A 23,443-nucleotide genomic window follows, 5' to 3' on the forward strand; every position below is an offset into this window, starting at 1 on the left:
CGAGGTATTTCCTGGCCCTAAATTGACGCTGTCTGTTCACTGTTTTCGTTCAATACCATAACATCTGATTTTTTTTAATGCTAGATTTCAGACCTGAATTCTCGCCTTCCTGTCCACAGATATTAGCCAGACGTTGCATATCACTTTGCTTGTTAGCTAGCAACACAGTGTCGTCCGCATAAAACAAATTTGGAAGCTGCTACTCTACTACTGTACGCGCCTGTTTGTATGAGAGATTAAAGCCGATATTACGAGGGTTATTCCAAAAGGAAGGGCCGTTTGATCCTGAAAAAAAATATATATATTCTTTAGTAAAAGCTTTTATTGGCGGGTTTAGTTTAGTACAAGCCTATTTCACTTTTCTACATAATCACCGTTAAATTCTAAGCACTTTTCGTACTGCTGCACCAGTTTCTTTAGTGCGTATGCATTGAATAGAAGTTCGCCGCCAGGGAATTGAACCACTTGACAACAGCGGTCTTGCATTTCTAGTTGTCTTCAAACCGTTGTCCCCCAAGCCACTGTTTCAAGTGCACGAAGAGGAAATAGTCTCTTGGTGACTGTTTCCGGAAATCTTGAATTTTCTCCTTGGTTTGGGCAGCGGTGTGAGGACACGCGTTGTCATGGAGGAGGACAATTCCACACGACAGTTTCCCGCGCTTTCGATTTTTGATCACACGTGCCTGCGTGCATCACCGATTTATTTCGGGCCCAGTAAATGTTGCTTCATCATCATCATCTCAGTTTGGTGAGCGTTTCGCAGTATGCATCAGCTGTAACTGTGGTCCCACTGAGTCCTGATTGTACCTTTGATTTCAAGCAAACAACTCCATTTATAAAAGTAAGTCCTGGAACGATTACACTTTTCCACATACCCCGGAGCACCTCGTACCTATTGTATCCCCATAGCGCTTTGTGTCTCATTATGGCCACATTTCTGTTCCCTTTTGCTGTTATTGTTTCTTTTTCTGTGTTTCCATAGATCTATTGCATTCGTTTATCCATATACCAAGGTACTTATATTATTTCATGCGAGGTATTTCTTGACCCTGTATTAACATTGTCTGTTCACTGTTTTCCTTGAATACCATGACACATACCCGACGTGCTTGTTCAGTGGCTATGGTGTTGGGCTGCTGAGCACGAGGTCGCGGGATCGAATCCCGGCCACGGCGGCCGCATTTCGATGGGGGCGAAATGCGAGAACACCCGTGTGCTTAGATTTAGGCGCACGTTAAAGAACCCCAGGTGGTCGAAATCTCCCGAGTCCTCCACTACGGCGTGCCTCATAATCAGAAAGTGGTTTTGGCACGTAAAACTTCATAATCTAATTAATTTTACCATAACACATGATTTTTAACGCTAAATTTCAGACTGAACTTGTCGCCTTCCTGTCTACAGATATGAGCCAGACGTTGCATACCACTTTGCTTGTTAGCTAGCAACACAGTGTCGTCCACATAAAACAAACCTGGAAGCTGCTGCTGTACTACTGTACCTGGCTGCTTCTATGAGAAATTAAACCCGATATTACTTCCTTCTAGAACCCTTTCTATCTTCACCATGTACAGCATAAACAGCAGTGGGGATAAAGGGCACCCCTGCCTCAGTCCCTTGTTGATATCAACTTTCTCTTCGCTCCTCATCCCTTCCCATTCAACGCAAACATTATTTCCTCGGTAAACCTTTTTCAAAAGCTGTATACAATCGACGCCCAAGCCTTCAAATTCCAGTGTATCCCACAAAATGCTGCAATCTATGTTGTCATACGCTCCTGTAATGTCTAACGAAGGCCACATGTAGCGGTCTTCTTCCTACTCTGGATACTTCAATACACTGAAGACAAATAAGTTAACATCCAGACGCCTACCTATTCTGAAGCCATGCCGAAGTTCTCCCAAAATGCCATCATCCTTTGCCCATGTTTGCACCTTTAATTGAATTGACGGCGTTGCTAGCCTGTATATTACCAATGTAATGGTAAATTCAAGCGTGTTTTCAGGCATCTAAGATCCTCTGAGCTGGAATTCGCCGACATAAGGTGACCTCACAGCCTGCAGAGTTATCTGACTGAGCTAGCTGATGCTCGGTTGCCATAGTCAGAAGTTTGAATCCTAGATTTTTTTTTTTTTTACCCTGAAGGTGGGAAGCTCGAATTCACCTCCTCTAGTACACTCCATCTCCAGGCTTGGAGTGGCACCTGACACCGGCAAAAATGCAGAGCTAGTGGCACTATACTAATCTGGGTACAACCAAATTACCAAGACCCGCTAAGCTTCAACAAAAGACACTCCCTCACCAGAACAGGAATTGGCCTCCCTGGTGCAGTATTCGGCCACTCCCTCCCAAATGACTCATTCGATCAACCAATGGCCCTCAGTCCCCAGCAGCTGCGGAGCACCTGACCAAGGCAGCAGTCAGATCTTTAACGCAGCAGAGGGTGCTAAGAATCTCTGGACCCGGACAGGCCGCCAATGGAAACCGACCCTGGCAACATTTAACGGCGAACTCTCTCGAGGGAAGCTAGCTTATCAGGACTTTTTGAGGAACTACCAGGCATTTTCAGGATATCATTGGCATTAGTGACATTATAAGAACTGGTGAGGCTTATACAGTGCAGACAAATAGCCACGTACTCTGCTATAAAGGACTTCCAGATAAGAAGCAGTACGGAGTAGGATTCTTAAGCCATAAGGACATGGCGGGCAAAATTTACGAACTCTGCAGCATTAATGAGAAAGTAGCAGTAATCGTAATAAAACTTAATAAGAGGTATAGATTAAAAGTGATACAAGCTTACGCTCCAACCTCCAGTCATGATGATGATGAAGTAGGTCTGTTTTATGAAGATGTGGAATTAGCCGGGGGAAAAGTGCAAACTCAGTATACTGTAGTAATGGGCGACTTCAATGCAAAAGTGGGGGAAAAGCAGGCTGCTGAACAAGCAATTGGCAACTATGGCGTCGATTCTAGCAACACTCGAGGAGAGATGGTAGAATTCGCGCAGAGGAATAAGCTGCGAATAATGAACACCTTCTTTAGGAAGCGTAGGAACAAAAAGGGGACCTGGAAATGTCCTAATGGTACAACAAGAAATGAAATTGATTTCATTCTTTCTGGCGATCCCAGCTTAGTGCAATATGTAGAAATGTTAGGTAGGGTAAAGTGCAGTGATCACAGGTTAGTTAGGTTTAGGCTTCACCTCAATTTGAAGAGAAAAAGAGTAAAATTGGTCAAGAAGGAACAGGCCAACCTAGACACAGTAAGGGTAAAAGCAGACCAATTCAGGATGGTACTTGCAAACAAATATGCAGCCTTAGAACAGAGAGATGATGATGATGACATAGAGGTAATGAATGAAACCGTAACTAGATTTTGGCTTCTAGCGCGAAGTGAAACACGGACACAGAAAGGAGCAGACAGGACGAGCGCTAACTCTCCTTTCTGTGTCCGTGTTTCACTTCGCGCTAGAAGCCAAAATCATGTTACCGTACCAACTCGCCCAACTGTCTATCCTTTTGCAAAACCGTAACTAGGCTGGCTTCAGAAGCAGCAATTGAAGTCGGAGATAAGGCACCAAGGCAACCAGTAGGTAAGCTCTCCCAAGTAACAGAGGACCTAATAAAGAAACGACAAAGAATGAAATTTGTGTCCAACTCAAGAAAAATGAGATAGAATACGCGGAACTGTCAAAACTAATCAACAAGGAGAAAATAAGGGATATTCGAAATTATAACGTGAGAAGGACTGAGGAAGCAGTAAAAAATAGATGCAACCTGAAATTAGTGAGAAGAAAACTTGGCATAGGGCAATCCAAGATGTATGCACTGAAAGATAAGCAAGGTAATATTATCAGCAATCTCGAAGCTATAGTAAAAGCAGCAGAAGGATTCTATACTGACCTGTACAGTACCCGGAACAGCAACGGTACCTCCATTCGAAGTAATAATGAACCGTTATCGAGGCTTCTATAACTAGCGCTGAAGTTAGAAGGGCCTTGAAGGACATAAAACGGGGGAAAGCGGTAGGAGATTGTGGAATAACAGTCGATTTAGTCAAATATGGAGGAGATCTAATGCTTGAAAAACTGGCAGCTCTCCCTACGAAGTGTCTATCGACTGCAAGGGTCCCAGAGAACTGGAAGAATGTCAACATTATACTAATCCACAAAAAGAGCGACGTTAAAGAATTGAAAAATTTTAGACCCATTAGCTTACTTCCAGTATTATACAAAATATTCACCAAGATAATCTCCGATAGAATAAGGGCAACACTGGACTTCAGTCAACCAAGGGAACAGGCTGGCTTCAGAAAGGGATACCCTACAATGGATCACATCCATGTAATCTATCAGGTAATCGAGAAATCTGCAGAGTACAGTCGGCCTCTCTATATGGCTTTCATAGATTACGAAAAGGCATTTGATTTAGTAGAGATACCAGCAGTCATAGAAGCATTACGTAATCAATAAGTACAGGACGCTTGCGTAAATATCTTGGACAATATCTTCAGAGATTCCATAGCTACCTTAATTCTACACAAGAAAAGTAGGAAGATACCCATAAACAAACGGGTCAGGCAAGGAGTCACAATATCTCCAACAGTACTCACTGCGCGCTTGGAAGAAGTAGTCAAGCTATTAAGCTGGGAAGGCTTAGGAGTAAGGATCGACGGCGAATACCTCAGCAACCTTCTGTTTGCCGATGACATTATTCTATTCAGCAACACTACGACGAGTTACAACAAATGATTGAGGACCTTAACAGGGAGAGTGTAAGAGTGGGTTGAAGATTAATATGCAGAAGACAAAGATAATGATAAATAACCGTGCAAGGGAACAAGAGTTCAAGATCGCAAGTCAGCCTCTAGATTCTGTGAAGGATTATGTTTACCTAGGTCAACTAATCACAGGGAACCATGACCATGAGAAGGAAATTCACAGAACAATAAAAATGGGGTGGATCGCATACGGCAGACATATTGAGCTCCTGAATGGGAGCTTACCGTTACCATTGAAAAGGAAAGTATACAATCAGTGCATTTCACCGATGCTGAGATATGGGGCAGAGGCTTGGAGACTGACAAAGAAGCTTGAGAACAAGTTAAGGACCGTGCAAAGAGCGATGGAACAAAGAATGCTAGGCGTAACTTAGAGACAGAAAGAGAGTGGTTTGGATTGGAGAGCAAACGGGTATAGATGATATTGTAATAGACAACAAGAGGAAAAAATGGCGCTTGGCAGGTCATGTAATGCGCAGATTAGATAACCGGTGGACCGTTAGGGTGACAGAATGGGGACCAAGAGAAGGGAAGTGCAGTAGAGGATGGCAGAAGACTATGTCGGGCAATGAAATTGGGAAATTCACAAGCGCTCGTTGGAATCGGTTGGCGCAGGACAGGGGTAATTATTGGAAATCGCAAGGATAATCCTTCGTCCTGCAGTGGACATAAAATAGGCTGATGATGAGTTAATGCCGTGTCCCCTTCCGGTTTGTTTCCATCTACGTCTAGGATATGTTGTTGTATTCTTCCAGACTTCCTGCCCAATAAGTTTAAGTGGTTCCAAAATACTCATGGTGTGGCGTTGTTTTTCTCACATATTTCTGACAACCAACGTTCATTTTCGCCTTTTATCTTTGCTTGAACCAGTATTTGAACCATAGAGCAATTCGTGCCTGTATATTTCCCATTTTCTGACTACTTGGTACTGCGGAAACTGCGTTTTTTTTTTTTCCTGCCTGAGCTCTCTGGATGCTTTCTGCCGTTCGGCGATCGCTTCTCGTACCTCCCAGTTCCACCTGTCCATTTTTCCTTTCCAACGAGCATGTTGCTTCTCTTTCCGTTTTTCTGTCGTTATTACACTTAAAGGGTAACTGCGAGATTTTTTAACCATATTAGGATGATGTCATTTTTAAATGGCATTGACAGTCCTGTCACCGGTAGGGTGTTTCAATTTGCTCAGAAATTCATCAATAATTGTCAATAACCATTAAAACGAGATACCAAAACCGAAACGGGTAACTGATTCGTGTGGCGGCAGGATGAGTCGATGACGTCAGATCCTACACTACCATAATGTAAACACGCAGAAAACACGCTGAACACGCAGTACACTTGGCGCTAACGCTGAAGAAGCGAAGCTGATGATGTCTCCTGACGACACAGGGAGCTTTTAGAGTTTCCAAACTAGACAGCGGGGATTTGAGCGATTATTTCAGCGGCAGTGATGGTGTAGTCTTCGACGCCACAACAAAGGGTGGCCAGTAGAAAGTCTTGACTCGGGAACGCAACCAATCCTTAAAATTCATTTTCAGGAAAGCTAAATGACTTGCAGCCGTATAATTTGGCACAGATATTCATATTGCAAAAGAGAACATATATTCAAAATTTTATTGAGATCAGTGTACATCGAAAAATCACCGGAGTTGCCCTTTAGAAGCTCGATCACTATATTCCCACTCTTTGCTTGGCCATTTGCCAAGTTCTTCCTCGACTCTTGTTACTATATTTGCTATGGCCAACGATATCCCCGGGCTCCCCACTTGCCATGGCTGGCCGAACCGCATCGAAGCTCTTCTCATAAAGTCTCTCAAACTATGGCTCTTCTATAATATGCATTTCTGCTGTTTACAACGGCTGGAGACAGCAGTGGCGTGTTGTAGTTCACAAATAAAAAAAAAATTCCCAAAACCACTTTTGTTTTACTGCTTTTTAACTGTAACCCCACCACGGCTCCTTTACTTACCGCCGTGCGTGTGATTTGTTTGCTTCTGGCGCTATACGGGTTATACGATTTTACTAGTCCGGCAACATGGATGCCCGCCATATTTGCGTGTTATGCTGAGGGTTCTGTCGTCTGCAAAAAGGTAATTGCAGTTTGTTTATGTATTAAATTCACTGGATTGTTTTGTGTAAACACAAAAAAAAATCAGCGAAGGAGGCCGCGTCTCGTAGCTTCAAGGCAACAAAACTGATATTGTTGTTTTCGTCTGTATGCGCGTTGTAACTCGTTGGTTGCTCGCGCACAGTCTTCACACGGAACTTCGAGCCTCATAGTTGTTGTCGTTATTCGCCATATTAACGTTCTTAATTTAAGCAGAAGTGTTACAATGTGTGATCAGGTTGTTGACGAAGCCTTAGGCCAAGTGTCTGACGATGACGAATTTTTCCAAGACATCGACATCTTGCAAAACCATGGCATCAATGTCGCCGATATCAAGAAGCTCAAGACAGCCGGCATCTGCACAATCAAAGGCGTACAGATGACTACTCGGAAGAAGCTGTGCGGAATCAAAGGTATCTCTGAAGCAAAAGTGGACAAAATCAAAGAGATAGTGGCCAAAGTAGCCGATGGAGCAGGTTTCCTGACAGCGCTTGAAGTAAGCGAGAAACGGCGCTACGTGTTCAGAATCTCGACAGGGAGCAAAGAGCTGGACAAGTTGATGGGCGGCGGAGTCGAAAGCATGGCGATTACAGAAGTGTTTGGCGAGTTCCGCACTGGGAAAACTCAGCTCTCTCATACTCTCTGCGTCACCTGCCAGCTGCCAGGCGAGAATGGCTACACCGGAGGGAAGGCAATTTTCATCGACACTGAGAATACTTTTCGTCCCGACCGGCTGCGTAGCATCGCCGATCGGTTTGACCTCGACCATTCAGCCATGCTAGAGAACGTTCTTTACGCACGCGCCTTCACAAGTGAACACCAGATGGAAATGCTGGACCAAGTAGCGGCAAAGTTTCATGAAGAGGCTGGTGTTTACAAGTTGCTCGTAATCGACTCGATCATGGCTCTTTTTCGAGTTGATTTCAGTGGTCGTGGCGAACTGGCCGACAGGCAACAAAAACTGGCGCAAATGCTGTCCAAGCTTCAGAAGATTTCGGAAGAATACAATGTGGCCGTATTCATCACCAATCAGATGACTGCTGATCCAGGAGCAGCCATGAGTTTTCAGGCCGATCCCAAAAAACCAATTGGAGGACATATCTTGGCACATGCTTCGACAACCCGCATAGCACTGCGCAAAGGCCGTGGTGAAGCACGCATTGCAAAAATTTATGACAGCCCAGATCAACCAGAGAATGAGGCAACATTTGCTATTACGCCTGGTGGCATTGCAGATGTCTCTGAGTAGAACATTGCTCAAGTACTGTTTGTTGGCACACGTAGACGTCCAGTGCAGTTCGTCAGTTTTATTATTTGTTTTTATTATTTATTCGTGGCATTTACTGGGAAAAGTTTCCAAAGTTGTTTGTGACCAAATAAAATTTATGCATGTCTCATTATCACTTGTAGTTGTTTTATTTTAGAGGTGTGCTGTTTCAAAACTGCGTGCTACTGTTTTCACTTTGCCTACAGTTAGCAGTGCAACCACAGTAGCCACACTGAACTGTCACAGTTTAGGGTAGAATCTGAAATGCACATAGTTGTTGATAATATTATATCACCAGCACAGCAAAACTATTAGTGGAACACTTGCACTAACACATAGATAGCATGATTTTCATTACAGAGCTCAAGTAATGGCATAGTTTATTTTAACTTACAGTGTGCAATGTTTAGGGCACAAACTCTGCAGATGTGTTTGGTGATAATGGTTTGATCTCCAGTTTCCACTTACCTTTTTATAGGTTGGTGTTTAAATTTGACTGTTCTTGCTTCGTTTGTTTAACTGTGATATTATCAACTTGTTTTAAAATGATCACACCATTGCAACTTCATGAAGAATTGGAAGCTAAATATGCTGCAGCATAGCAGTGACAGGCATTCTGGTGCTTACAGAAAGGCTGGGATTTTGAGGTGCCTTGGCATCACTTTATAGTTCAGGTTGAAGACAGGTTGAGTGCCGTACCTGCAAACCAAAAATACAACAAACAAATTGCAAAACACTTTGTAGTGTATTGTCTATTTTGTGCGTACGTTTCCTGCTCTGTGTACTTTAGTATTTTGAGTTCTCCAGTGTTGTACTGAGGGGAAGATTCAGGGTAGCTGCAAGGGAGTGGCCCTCATCAAAGCATACAGAGAACCGGAATCGGTGTGTGTGTGTGCGTGGGGGGTGGGGGGGTAAGGGAGGGATTATTGCATACTCAATACTGTCATTGCTGATGTGCTGGCATGTCTTGGTGAGGGGGCCTGGGCCCCGAAGGCCCTCCGTCTCTGAATTCGCTAGTATTTATATCAATGTAGCATTTGTAGGGACCATACAGTATACATTATTCTATCATTCCACTATTCCACACATTTTTCTGCAAAAATAATCTTGCCACTGTTTTTTTTTTTTCCCCGGCTTGTGAAGCATTGTGGTAGCGTGTAGTGTCAAGAGCTTTTTAATTTGTAGATTTAATATTTTGAATTTCGAACCTGTTGTGAACTTTTGAGAGAATTCAGAAGTACAATATTTTCTGAGGCGCTAGCTCATGAAATGCCACTGCAATGAAATGTGATATACATTGTCAGTTCATGATAGGACCAATTGTTAACACTGTTCAAGATTTATAAAAAATTATCAAAGTACGTGATCACAAAAATTGAAATGTGTTAATTGCTACAGTATGCAACCAAGCTTGAAAAAGCTAATATAGACTGATTACTAAAATTAGATTTAAGCCAGGGATCTTACACCTATAGTATGTATCCATTTCTCTGCAAAGAACCACTGCTACATGTGTTCCTTGTGTGGTCCATCCTTGGCACAACACTTCAGTGGATGTTGATCACTGAAGCTATTGCAAGAGATGCATGCTGTTGAAACTGTTTCATACCATGCTGCCTACTGCTTGTAACTATTCACTGCAGAGCTTAGAACAGTCAGTAGTTCTTGACAGCAATGAAGACAACTTTTTTTTTCACTCTCCATATTTTTGTAATAATTTTGATAGCTGCACCACTATAAAAGGCCCTTAATAACTATGAAACATTTCCGAAAAAAAGACATATGGTGATAAAATTCTTACTTGAGGCTTGTTAGACAGCAGCAAATTTGTTCTTCAGTTGTGTAAATGGTCTCATACTAATTAGATTGTTTTGAATGTTATTATGTTTGTGGAGACAATCATTTGTACTGTGTAACAGTCACAATAGGTTTCCAGTGCATTTTGTTTGTAATCTCATAGAGAGCAGTATTTATTCATATGTTAGGTCTTGTTTCACTACATAATCAGGAAGGTAGCATGTAAAACATAATAGCAGGACAGACCACAATAAGAATGTAACATTTGAACTTATGTTTTAGTTGAGAGGGCATAAAATCTTTCTTTTAGAACTGGTGTACAAATTTCATAAAATCTGAAATTTTTGCTCATTGAGTTTGTAGTGGCATGCTTGCATAAAGAAAGAAAAAAGAAACATGTGGCAATGTCTCTAGTTGCTGTCTCTCGTTAGTGCAGCGGCAAATAAGCAAATGTTGCCCCCCACCCCCTGTCTTTATCCACTAAGGACTTCTTAAGTCCCTGTACTTACAAATTAAGGCGCATCACACCGTAAGCCAAAGTAAGTGAATTGGCACAAATATGCAGACTGGCAGTCTGTACCTGTATGCATGTAGTGTATGCAAAGACTGATTGGTTTACTGTCTTTTACTTTCAACCATGTGTGCTGTCACCCTTTTATTGAGTGCAAGAAGATCAATGTTTATTTCTCTTTTTCTTTGGGGTCAAACTCTAGCCCTGGCTCGTCTGAAGGGCAGACGGAAGCGTTGGTATGTCTTCGACCAGCACAGCTGCTGCTTGCATTCCTACAAGAGCGACTTGGATGCTGCAGCAAGAAAGCCTCCGTTATTCAGCATCGACCTCCGTAATGCTGCCATTTCCTTCCTAGTAGATGAGGAAAACTGCTTTGTCATTCAGTGAGTGACTCTCCTTTGTACTTCATTTCCAAAGTTGCATGACTGCAGGAACGGGAAGTTCTTGAGGCTCAGTATGGGGAACTTGAAAGACGTTGAATCATGACAAGATTGAGTTAGCAGGGCTTGACTTTTTGGCCTTCAGGTTATTAAGGGGTAGTGTCCTAAGTTGTTGCTGACCCTTGTGGCTTGTTCGGAAGCTACAGCGAATGCCTCATGTTGAAAACACATTTGAAAAAAAAAAAAAAGAGTTGACTTAAGCTCTACAGAGCCCATTAGATAGTGGGCCTTATATAGTCTACTCAGAAAGACTGAATTTATTTGAATGCATTTGTGAACAAAAGGCATGTACAAGCTAAAATTTTGCTGCAGCTTTTCTTTAGATTCCTAAATACAACTGGATGGGCAGGTGGTACTGAGCTTTATGAAGAACCTGCAGCTTATAGTAGAACTGATACAAAATTTTTGTCTAGTTTTTTTTTGTTGTTGTTAAAGGATAATGGTAGGCCAATTGATTATGGTATGAAGCCTCAATTCTTCCAAAGCATAACAACTGGCTAATTAAGATCATCAAGTATGGTGCAGGTCCAGGTCTCCTTTGTTACATCAGGAAAATTGGGAAGTAAAGGTTGCATGGTATCATAAACCACTGATGCACACGTCATTTAGCTCAGTGCAATGGTCATAGGCTGCACCATGACCGTGTCACTGAAAGCTGAGTTTATTTGCCACTTGATAGGATAATGTGAGAGAGAAGCACTCCGAGTTCCCCGAGAAGTGGCAACAAAGGATCAGGGGACATATTCTCTGACAGTTGATTTGGCGATATCCCTTTAAGTGTGCGCTTATTGGCTGCTTGAACACCATATCACATGAAGGCGATAGTATCACCGAAAGTAATCGTCCAAGAATATGTCCCCTGGCTTATCCATTGTCAAATGGAGAGAAGCACAGAGTTAGAAGGAAAAAAAATGTCTATCTGATAGCGCCAACATGGTCATGGTGCTGCTTGCAAGCACTGTACTGGCTGATTGACATGCACATCAGCACTTTTTAATGTACCACATGATCATCAGTATAATCATCACCAGCCTATTTTATGTCGTCCACTGCAGGACGACGGCCTCTCCCTGCGATCTGCAATTACCCCTGTCCTGCGCAACCGATTCCAACTAGCACCCGCAAATTTCCTAATTTCGTCGCACCACCTAGTCTTCTGTCGTCCTCTACTGCGCTTACCTTCTCTTGGTACCCATTCTGTCACCCTAATGGTCCAACGGTTATCTAATCTGCGCATTACATGACCTGCCCAGTGCCATTTTTTTTCTCTTAATGTCTTAATATCGTCTCCTAATATCTCTCTTAATATTCTCTTAATATTGTCTATACCCGTTTGCTCTATGATCCAAACTGCTCTCTTTCTGTCTCTTAAAGTTATGCCTAGCATTCTTTGTTCCATCGCTCTTTGCACGGTCCTTAACTTGTTCTCAAGCTTCTTTGTCAGTCTCCAAGTATCTGCCCCATATGTCAGCGCCGGTAAAATGCGCTGATTGTATACTTTCCTTTTCGATGATAACGGTAAGCTCCGAGTTAGGAGCTCACAATGTCTGCCATATGCGATCCACCCCATTTTTATTCTTCTGTGAATTTCCTTCTCATGGTCATGGTTCCCTGTGATTAGTTGACCTAGGTAAACATAATCCTTCACAGACTCTAGAGGCTGACTTGCGATCTTGAACTCTTGTTCCCTTGCCCGGTTATTTATCATTATCTTTGTCTTCTGCATATTAATCTTCAACCCCACTCTTACACTGTCCTGTTAAGGTCCTCAATCATTTGTTGTAACTCGTTCACAGTGTTGCTGAATAGAATAATGTCATTGGCAAACCAAATGTTGCTGAGGTATTTGCCATCGATCCTTACTCCTAAACCTTCCCAGTTTAGTAGCTTGAATACTTCTTCCAAGCATGCAGTGAATAGCATTCGAGAGATTGTGTCTCCTTGCCTGACCCATTTGTTTATAGGTATCTTCCTGCTTTTCTTTTGTAGAATTAAGGTAGCTATGGAATCTCTGTAGATATTGTCCAAGATATTTGCGCAAGCGTCCTGTACCCCTTGATTACGCAATGCCTCTATGACTGCTGGTATCTCTACTGAATCAAATGTTTCTTCGTAAACTGTGAAAGCCATATAGAGAGGCTTATTGTACTCTGCGGATTTCTCAATAACCTGAGTAATGACATAAATGTGATGCATTGTAGAGTATCCCTTCCTGAAGCCAGCCTGTTCCCTTGGTTGACTTAAGTCCAGTGTTGCCCTTATTCTATTGGAGAATATTTTGGTAAATATTTTATATAATACAGGGAGTAAGCTAATGGGCCTATAAGTTTTCAATTCTTTAATGTCTCCCTTTTTGTGGATTAGTATAATGTTTGTATTCTTCCAGTTTTCTGGGACCCTTGCAGTCGATAGACACTTCGTATGGAGAGCTGCCAGTTTTCCTAGCATTATGTTTCCTCCATCTTTGATTAAATCGTTTGTTATTCCATCCTCTCCTGCCGCTTTTCCCCGTTTCATGCCTTGCAAGGCCCTTCTGACCTCATCTCTAGTTATAGGAGGAGTTTCTGTATGCTGTTCATTATTGTTTCGAATAGAGTACTCATGAGTCCTCTGGGTATTGTACAGGTCAGTATAGAATTCTTCTGCTGCTTTATTATACCTTTGAGATTGCTGATGATATTACCCTGCCTATTTTTCAGTGCATACATCTTGGTTTGTCCTATGCCAAGTTTCCTTCTCACTGATTTCGGGCTGTGTCCATTTTTTATGGCTTCTTCAGTCTTTCTCACGTTATAATTTCGAATATCACTTATTTTACTTTTGTTGATCTGTTTTGACAGTTCCGTGAATTCTATCTTATCTCTTGAGTTGGACACTTCCATTATTTGTTGTTTCTTTATTAGGGGTCCTTTGTTACTTGAGAGAGCTTACCTACTGGTTGCCTTGGTACCTTGCCTCCCACTTCAATTGCTGCCTCTGAAGGCAGCCTCGTTACGGTTTCATTCATTACCTCTATGTCATCATCATCATCATCTCTCTGTTCTAAGGCTGCATATTTATTTGCAAGTACCAGCCTAAATTTGTATGCTTTTACCCTTACTGCCTCTCCTGCTTCAAGCCTGAAGCGACACAGCATTAGTATGTGTTTTGAACTTGGTCACATTAAAAGATTGCATAATTATTGGTTTGTAGTATGTGTGAGGAATTGATTGATAGGGTTTAATGTTCAAAACCAGCACACAGGCTGTGGGAGATGCTATAGTGGAAGGCTCTGAGTTCATTTTAATTACGCTTGAGTTCTGTAATGTGCACTTAAAGCAAAGCACATGAGCATTTTCGCATTCCACTCCCCATCGAAATGTGGTCGTGGTGACTGTGAACCGAACCCATGACTTTGTGTTTAGCAGCAGAATGCCATAGCTACTGAACCACCATTGTGGATGCATGCTCGAGGAATTGAAGTCTCATTCCATAATTACTGTGTTGGTATAGCTGTGTATTAAAACAAAAAAAAGTATGACACAATGTTCTTCTGCCAATAATATTTCATGTTTACCTAAACAAATTTAGGTTGGCTTTAATGTGGTTGAAATTAAGTATGAACCAAATTCAAGTAGGAGTCAACTTTTGTAGTTAATGATCGTTTGTGTTTGTAATGAGCAGTGCAATATAAACGATTGTAATAGCTATGATATAGGCTATTGCTGTTTCGTTTGCATACGTTGGTTCTTTTTTGGTTCCAGGACATGGTACACACAAATTTGCATTCATTGGTGCTCTTTTGGCTCCAGGACATGGTGCACACAAACATCATAGCAGTTTCTGCATTGTAAAGGAGGCTTTATCTCTGACCCACTCTGGTTTTAATGCTGCTTTTCTGTAGTGTCGAATTTGCTGACTTCCTTGAAGGCAGTCACATTTACCAAAGTCATATCACTTCTGTAAAATATTAGGAAGCTCTTACTTCAAGGACTTATAATCACTTTATATTTTAATTACTGAAAATGGCATATCAGGATAGTTTTGTAAGGCCAAGGTTGTAGCATTACAGTACAATAAAAAAGCCTGGGTAAATATTCTTTAATTTAGTATTGCATTTAATGTAGTGTCTGTGATATGTGCTACATTACAATGTACTCAGCACTGTTACTTTATGCAAGTTTAGAAAGTATAAAGGGCGACTAAAGAGCAACACTAACCTCCATATTCTCAAGCGATTCTTGACTCAAACCTCTTTCTCCATTCCACCAAGTTGAGCACAGCGTCACCTCTCGACTGAAGAAGACACTGTGCTTCTAAAGAATTGCTGGGAAGTGTCAGTGAAGTGCAGTGACCACTTCGGTCAAGGGGCATTGTTGCCGCCAAGTTTTTTAAGTCAAGGTGGAGTGTTGAGTAAAGGGACGATCTAGAATGCGGGGTAAATTAGTTTGATCTGGTGAAGCATCTTCTCCAGATTTGATTTGTATTCATTAGATGTAAATAGTTAGGTTGTTAGTGGAGGAAAGGGAGCACAGCTTCTCGTTTTAAATTTCACACCCCTACTACAACTCCAGTGTGTTAGTATGATGCCACAGATTTCAAAGTATATTTGTATGTCTGCATTGTTTTTATTCAGAAAAAGCACTCGGAGCTCACTTGGTGTAGCCCTTGGTTCTTTTAGGATGCAGTACGATCCTTGTTTATCAATAAACTATTAGCTATTTCCAAGCATAAATTATCCAAATCTCATAATGCGCCAAGGAGCTAGCAAGGAAACTTAAGGCCTGCCTTTCGTTTTTGCATATTTTTTGGCGTACTAAGATACTGCTCACGGCAAACTGATCTTTCTGGAGCTCCGAAAGGTATAAGTTACCCCATCAACTTACCATTCCTTTTTAGTCTCCCTCTAAGAGTTTATAACATAATATTTTACTTGTAGAAAACTTCAAGGTGCCCGTTTTCAGTTACAGTTCAGGCAATAGAAATTGTGCAGTGTGTTTCAGCGACAATTATCTCTGATTATTAAAGGTCATGTTTTGAGGCAAGATGAGAATTCTTGCTGCCTGGGATTTCTAGCAGTTGCAGACATCGTAAATTGCGCAATAATCACCTCTAAAATCATCTTCATCACCGTCACCTTTTATTCAGGAGAAAGGATCATATAGAACTCTGTGCAAACATCTGGAGCCGTAGCCAACAGCTAGTTGGGAGCCATTCGATGTGGTATACATTGTTAAAGAATACAAACAGGTCATAAAGTGGGTATTCTAAATTGATTTCTTTAGTACACATATTTCAAGTGCTGATATGAAGTTGGATAGTGTTTTTATTTTTTTATTTATTTAGTAATACTGCAGGCTAATACTTTGGCCCAAACAGGAGGGGCTTTGCAGCAAACAAAAAGAAAGTACAGACAAGTGTAAATAATGTTGCATAATATGAACATAATGCATAAGAAGGAGCCCAGATCATACTGCAACATCATTAAAAGTAATAAAAATGCTTTGCCAATGCAGCCATGTAATCATTTGGCTCAAATATGCTAATATGAGCAGTGAATTCCACTCACTCATTGTTCGAGGGAAAAAAACATACTCGTAAGCTTTTGTTCGAGCGAAAATTGGCGCAAGCAAATATTCGTGTCTGTGTCGTGTTCTTCTTGTAGTAGGCCGTCATACAGAAGTGGGTAATGGCATATCGTTTTTTCTAGAAAGAGCATTGTGTAGTAGTACAAGGCGATTAGTTTTTCTGCATTTTTGTAGTGTCTGTGTTCTGTTTTGTAAAATTAATGAGGACGGAGAATGTTTCCTGGCATATTTTTCATATATAAATCTCACAGCTTTTCTCCGGACTCGCTCAAGTTCCATAATGTCCTTTTTAGTGTAAGGGTCCCAGACTTCAGCAGCATATCCTAATTTAGATCTCACTATTGCATTGTAGGTTAATATTTTAATTCTTATAAGCGCGTGTTTAAGCTTCCTCGTTACAAACCACAGTTTAATGCCACTGAGCAAATATCTGAGATATGTGTTGACCATGTAAGTTTATTGGTAAGAATAACGCCAAGATATTTATATTTTCCGACTTTGGGAACAGTTCTGTTTTCAAACTGGTAATGAAATTTGCTGAGAGGTCTTTTTCTTGTTCCGCGTAAAAGTGTGTTTCTTTTTTTCCGCATTGAGCTCCATTCCCCAATTCGAACACCAGTCAGTGATTGCTACAAGGCAACTCTGCAACACATCATGATCATCATGGAACACAATTTTCTTGAATATAACGCAGTCATCTGCATATAACTGAATGGATACATTATCAGAAATAACATCAATCAAATCATTAACATAAATCAAAAATTAACATAAATTAGAAATAACAATAGCTCTAACACACTGCCTTGAGGAACTCCTGAGGTGACCTGACAGGCACTAGAAGTATAATTTCTAACTTCAACAAACTGTTCTCTATCTTTAAGAAAAGCACAAATCCACTGTATAATACCAAAAGGAAGTCGAATTTTTCCTAATTTGTATAGTAGTAACTTTCCATGGGGAACCCTATCAAATGCTTTGCTATAGTCCCGAAAGAGCATATCTATTTGTCCTGATAAATGAATTATTTGGGAAGGTTCATGCACGGTTATTACTAGTTAGTTGAGTCACAGTGGCGAGTCCTTTTCTGTAACCGTGCTGAAAAGGTGATAGTATGTTATGATCTTTGAAGAACCCTTGTATGAAACCAGTGACAATATGTTCCAATAGCTTGCAACATGTGTTAGTAATAGATACACGCCAGTAGTTTGAAACTGTTAGATGGTCTCCTTTCTTGTGCACCAGCGCAACACGCACATTGCACCATTCTGCCAGTGTTTCTCCTAATTTTAGAGATAACTGAAAAAAAATTAGAAATAAATTCAGATATATGTTCAGAATATCACCTCAGGAAAGCATAGGGAATGTTATCAGAACCAGCAGATTTTTTATATTTATGTTTTGCAGGAACACATGGACAGCCTTGCGAGTGATTCAAATGATATCTACCTACGGGCTACATGTGCTTTAAAGCTCAGTCTGATCTCACCCTGCAAACACGCTTTGAAAATAAACATTAAAGTGTTCTGCTACTGCTGTGCGCTTCCTCTATTTCAATTGCGTTTATTTTAATGCTCTCTATCTTCTATTTCTTTGTCTTAGGTGTAACCAAACTTTTTAGGATCACTAGAAAGAAGTTCTTCAATATTCGTGCTATAGAACTTATCTCTGGCCAAATATACCTTTGTTAGTAATTCTTGTTTCAGGCACACACACAATCTGTGGGGTCATGGTCATCTTTTTGTTCCTCTTTCTCGGTCTTTTAATTTTACATTTGGCATGGATAGTTTCTCGATTTATCCGAGGATCCAGCCATTGTTTTCGAACAGCTTTTAAAGGGACAAACTCTTCAGTACAGTACTTTACAGTATCCGGAAATCGTTGCCATGAAAGCTCAACATTATTAGCAATTATTTTAAAATGTTTATATAGATCATCTTTGACTGTTACATCATCAGCCTTAATGAAGTCTAAGCTCTTTTACAATACTATGATTTCGGTGCTTCTTTGCAGGAACATCCCAGCAAAAAGATATAAGCTTTTGATCCAATATACCAGGCTCGACCGCTGTTGTTCTGCCCAAAAAAAACATATTTCGCTGAGGAACAGAAGATACAGAATATTATTTCTCTGGGTATCATTACTAATAACCTGCTGGAGGCTAAGATCGAACATAATGTCTGTCGCCAAGTCACCAGAAACCAACGGACCACAATTTAAGTGATTCCACTTTAAACATTGCAGATTAAAGTCACCTGTTATTATCATGTTTTTTTCCTCTCAGTCTTAGGAGATGATCATACAATTTGTGCATATATCAGTCATCAGCATCCGGAGCCCGATATACAGAACACAAAAAACAACAGTCCCCAGATAGACACCTTCAAGAGCGAACTTTCGTGTCTTATGATTTGATCTACGACTGTTACACGAACACCGGACTTCGTTATGACTGCAACGCTGCAACCACGAGAACCCCTATCTTTTTTATACAGGTGATAGTTCGGTGGAACGATTTCATTCTCGCGAATGGCTTCATGCAACCAAGTTTCCGAAATGACACAAACAAGGGGATCATATAACAAAAACAAATCTTCTAGCTTATTTGTTTTATTTACAATACTTCTGGCACTGAATGAAAGAAGCCGGAGCTGATGAGCCTGCAAGCATTAGCTTTCAGTTGCTGAGCAGTTCATTCCATAATTTTGTTAGCGGCGCAGTGAGCTGTCAGTTGCAGAAATGTTTTTGCGAGAGGCATCATTCCAAGAAAAATGCTGGTCATCAATTTGGAGCTTGTCATGTATCAGCTGGACCTTCTTTTCGCTATCTTTATCTGCCTTCTCGCTATTCCTAAGCAGTTTGCATTTCCGCCGCTTGTCTACGCAGTAATCACCCCGGATAGAAATATCTGTCCCTTTCAGCTTGCATGCATTCTGCATGACTGCATGTTTTTCCACGCAGTCCTGAAAATACACAATAATTGGCTTGCCCTCTGGGCTCTTCCCTAGCCTATGTATTCTAGCCACCGTCGAACAGCTCACACCCATTTTTTTCCAGAAACACTTCGTTTATAACTTTGTCATGTAACAATGATGCAGTTTCATTGCGAATTTCTTGAATGCCAAAAAACTATCACTATTGACCACCTACTGCAATCTTCTAGGTCAATCAGTTTACCTCACTGTAATTTAAGTGTCTCTTCCATTTTGCCTACAGTTGTGACCAAGCTAGCAGCTGCGCTCGTATTTGCTTTTACGTTTTCTTCCAACTGAGTCAAACGCTTCTCAAAACTATTGACAGCTTTTTCTCTAGTTTCAACGCGCATTTTTAAGGATGCGCTATCATCTCTTAGTGCCTGTTGTCCATCCATCACTGATTCAAACATTTCTTCAACAGTTGGTCCAGGATTCTCCTCGACGTCGCCACACATCATCAACTCGCAGAAACTAAAACAACCATAAGCTATACTAACACTAACTTTGGGACACGGCATAACCACTAAAGACCTATTATCACTACGCATCGAACAGTTGTGACCAACGTATACAAAGAAGACGCATTGCATGGTGAATGACCTGTGCTAAACGCTTTTGCCGTACCCACTGAAAATCCTTGGGTGTAGCAGAGTCTTTATAGGGGTAGTGGCTGGTGACGTCACGTATCCATAGCTTGGGTAAAGGGGTGGGTCGGTAATCAAGCTATGTCACCGAGCTTCATCGCTGATGTCGTTGAAGGCATGTCCACTTGGTACAAGCCTTGAGGTGACCACCAACTTTTAGATATAAATTCCCAAAATCTGACATGAAATACATTGGTGTTCCTCATAGCTTTGTCTTGCACTGTGTTGTGAATGCTCTTCAGGAGAATAATTGGAATGCCAATACATTTTGCCACAAGTTAGGGGATGCATACTGTCTAAAAACTAGTACTAGTTTCAGAATAACATGCCTTGAGCACTGGCATGCCTCAGTTCCACATTTGTGACATGTGCACCAAAGTTAGTAACTACAAAGTTAATGTGAATTTTGATTAAAGGGACAGTAAAGGGCAAATACTAAGTCGATGTGAACTGTTTAAATACCATTCCAGAAACCTTTCAACGCTTGTTTCGTGCAAAGAAAAGACTTAGCTTAAGAGAAAATTGGCATCTGAAGGGTCTGAATACCTTTTTCAAAATTTAAATCTCCCGCCACCCAACCGGGGGAGTGGTGACATTGCATATGTCATCACCACCCTTTGCTGCCGTCGGTGAGTAAAACGGCGCCCGATAGACGGCGGCACTGAGCCAAGACAGAGTGGTGGATTCGCCGCTGCAGCTGCTTTTCGTTCAACTGGCATAGACCGTACGGGCATCGCGCAACATCACATGGAAGTGGAATTCTCTGCTCTGCAGTTTGTACAAGTTTCGCAAGCCACAAAACCAGCGCAGCATCACGCGATAATGAAACTACTGAAACGTGAAAGCGTGGGCGGTGCAGAGTCGAGCGAAGACGAAACCTTTCGACCGCCCGCATCGTTGTCAAGGAAAATGTCAATGAGTTCTTTTTTCTAAAAATGAAATAGAACTGAAGAAGTAGCATTTTATTTCGTCTTGAAATATAATACAAGGATGTTTTTTGCAACGAGTGGTTGAGTACCAGTGAGAAAATTTAACTGAGGAGGGCTTTCGTCATCGGGCAAGTACTTGAATGTTCCGGGGGAGTCACTAATCATGTCCTGCATTTAACTCAATTTATCGATTATTAAGGCCTTGTTCACAATGATATTGTTACGTAGGAAGACACCGACGAAAAGCTATTTACAAGTATATTTACAAGGCAATACGCTGCGTTTGGCCAAGAGGCAACAGCCCGCGCTAGCTTCTAATCGTCGTCGTCGTCTTCACACTGCTCGCCTTTCGTGATCGCACATATTGTCCCGTAGCACTACCCCCGGCGGCAAAAGCGCCTTCCCGGAGCGACTAAGGATCGGACTCGGAAGCAGTGTAGTAGGCCTTGAGCCTACTGACGTGTACGACATCACTAGATGCCAGAGGAGAGGACGAGGTTGAACCCACAGGAGCAATTTCGTAAGTCACAGGCGTCACCTGGCGCAGCACGCAGTAGGGCCCTGTGTATCGCGAAAGGAGCTTCTCGGAAAGTCCGACGTGACGAGTGGGCGACCACAGGAGCACGAGCGCACCAGGCGAAAACTGTACGTCACAATGGCGGGCGTTGTACTGGCACTGCTGAGTGGTTTGTGAGGCCGTCAGTCGAGCACGGGCACGCTGGCGTGCATGGTCGGCGAGGGCGATGGCGTCGCGCGCATACTCGCTTGTTGAGACCGCAGCAGGAGGAAGTGCCGTGTCTAAGGGCAAGGTAGGTTCGCGACCGTACAGTAGATAAAAGGGAGAAAATCTAGCGGTGTCGTGCCGGGAAGAATTGTACGCAAATGTTACGTAAGGAAGGGCAATGTCCCAGTCGTGGTGGTCCTTGGAAACGTACTTGGCCGGCATATCGGTAAGAGTACGGTTTAACCGCTCTGTCAGGCCATTGGTTTGAGGATGGTATGAGGTAGTCAGTTTGTGTTGAATGGAGCAGGAACGCACAATGTCAGCGATAACTTTCGAGAGAAAGTTTCGACCACGGTCAGTAAGGAGTTGTCGCGGGGCGCCATGAAGCAAGATAATGTCACGCAAGAGAAAGTCCGCGACGTCAGTGGCGCAACTGGTAGGGAGAGCCCGAGTGATAGCGTATCGGGTGGCGTAATCAGTCGCGACGGCTACCCATTTGTTCCCAGAGGATGACGTGGGAAAGGGACCGAGCAGGTCTAATCCAACACGAAAGAACGGTTCCACAGGGACGGTGATCGGCTGGAGATGACCGGCAGGTAGCATCTGAGGTGTTTTGCGACGCTGGCAGGTATCACAGGCAGCAACATAGCGTCGGACGGAGCGAGCGAGACCAGGCCAGTAGAAGCGGCGGCGGACGCGGTCGTACGTGCGGGTTACCCCAAGTTGTCCTGCAGTGGGTGCCTCATGCATCTCAAAGAGCGCAGTCTGTCGTAGATGTTTTGACACGACAAGAAGATCAGATCCGTCAGGGAGGAAGTTCCTTTGGTACAGAATGCCGCCCTGGAGGACATATCGGCGAACGGATGCGTCGGTAGGTGTAGAACGCAGGCGCTCGATAAGTGCTCGCAGCGATAGGTCTCGGTACTGCTCATCGGCGATGTTAGCGAAGGCAGACACAGAGAAAATGCCGTTGGCGCTACTACTGTCGGCGTCGTCAGGCTCGTCGACCGGGTAGCGAGACAGGCAGTCAGCGTCCTTGTGTAGTCGGCCAGATTTATAGGTGACAGTATACGAATATTCTTGGAGGCGTAAGGCCCAGCGACCAAGTCTTCCTGTAGGATCTTTCAGTGAGCATAACCAGCAAAGCGCGTGATGGTTTGTGACAACGGAAAAGGATCGGCCATATAAGTATGGGCGGAATTTCGCAACCGCCCAAACTAGGGCCAAACACTCACGCTCAGTGATGGAATAGTTGCGCTCCGCGGGTGAGAGGAGCCTGCTGGCGTAAGCGATAACCCGTCGCCGGGAGCCATGAAGGAAGGCTCGACGTACCGTCCACTGCGAAGCTCCGTGACGAGGTACAGGGAACGTCCACCTCCACCAGATATGTTACGTAGGAAGACACCGACGAAAAGCTATTTACAAGTATATTTACAAGGCAATACGCTGCGCTTGGCCAAGAGGCAACAGCCCGCGCTAGCTTCTAATCGTCGTCGTCGTCTTCACACTGCTTGCCTTTCGTGATCGCACATATTGTCCCGTAGCACTATTAATGCTTTAGAAATTCTCAAGCAGTTATCTATCACTTTAGCTTGACTTAATATTTGCCTTTAGTGTCCCTTTAACTAAAGAACATACTGGCAACACAAATTATAATGCCTGCCTCTGTATGAATCTTATCATGCAAAAATGATCTTGTTTTGGAT

General features: G+C 42.5%; 2 protein-coding genes across 9 annotated transcripts in view; both read left to right on the forward strand.

The window, feature by feature from the left end:
* LOC142587692 (uncharacterized) overlaps window positions 1-23,443 on the forward strand; it is an 868,078-nt gene that overhangs the window by 128,977 nt on the left and 715,658 nt on the right. For 7 of the 8 annotated variants that reach the window (XM_075698874.1, XM_075698889.1, XM_075698898.1 and 4 more), the window contains exon 3: window positions 10,661-10,841. In XM_075698874.1, the coding sequence (XP_075554989.1) occupies window positions 10,661-10,841 (181 nt within the window). Of the gene's footprint in view, window positions 1-6,802; window positions 6,867-10,660; window positions 10,842-23,443 lie in introns of those variants that run through there. The other variant, XM_075698929.1, reaches the window with a different exon arrangement.
* On the forward strand, window positions 6,876-8,283 carry LOC142587737 (meiotic recombination protein DMC1/LIM15 homolog). The gene has a single exon (XM_075698946.1). The coding sequence runs from the start codon at window positions 7,110-7,112 to the stop codon at window positions 8,130-8,132; it is 1,023 nt and encodes a 340-aa protein (XP_075555061.1). The 5' UTR covers window positions 6,876-7,109; the 3' UTR covers window positions 8,133-8,283.

The sequence above is a fragment of the Dermacentor variabilis genome, chromosome 1 (genome assembly GCF_050947875.1).
Source record: "Dermacentor variabilis isolate Ectoservices chromosome 1, ASM5094787v1, whole genome shotgun sequence".
Lineage (NCBI taxonomy): Eukaryota > Metazoa > Arthropoda > Arachnida > Ixodida > Ixodidae > Dermacentor > Dermacentor variabilis.

Bases quoted from the DNA above. Each gene is read 5' to 3' on its own strand.
- LOC142587737 (XM_075698946.1), top strand. From the start codon at position 7,110: ATGTGTGATCAGGTTGTTGACGAAGCCTTAGGCCAAGTGTCTGACGAT.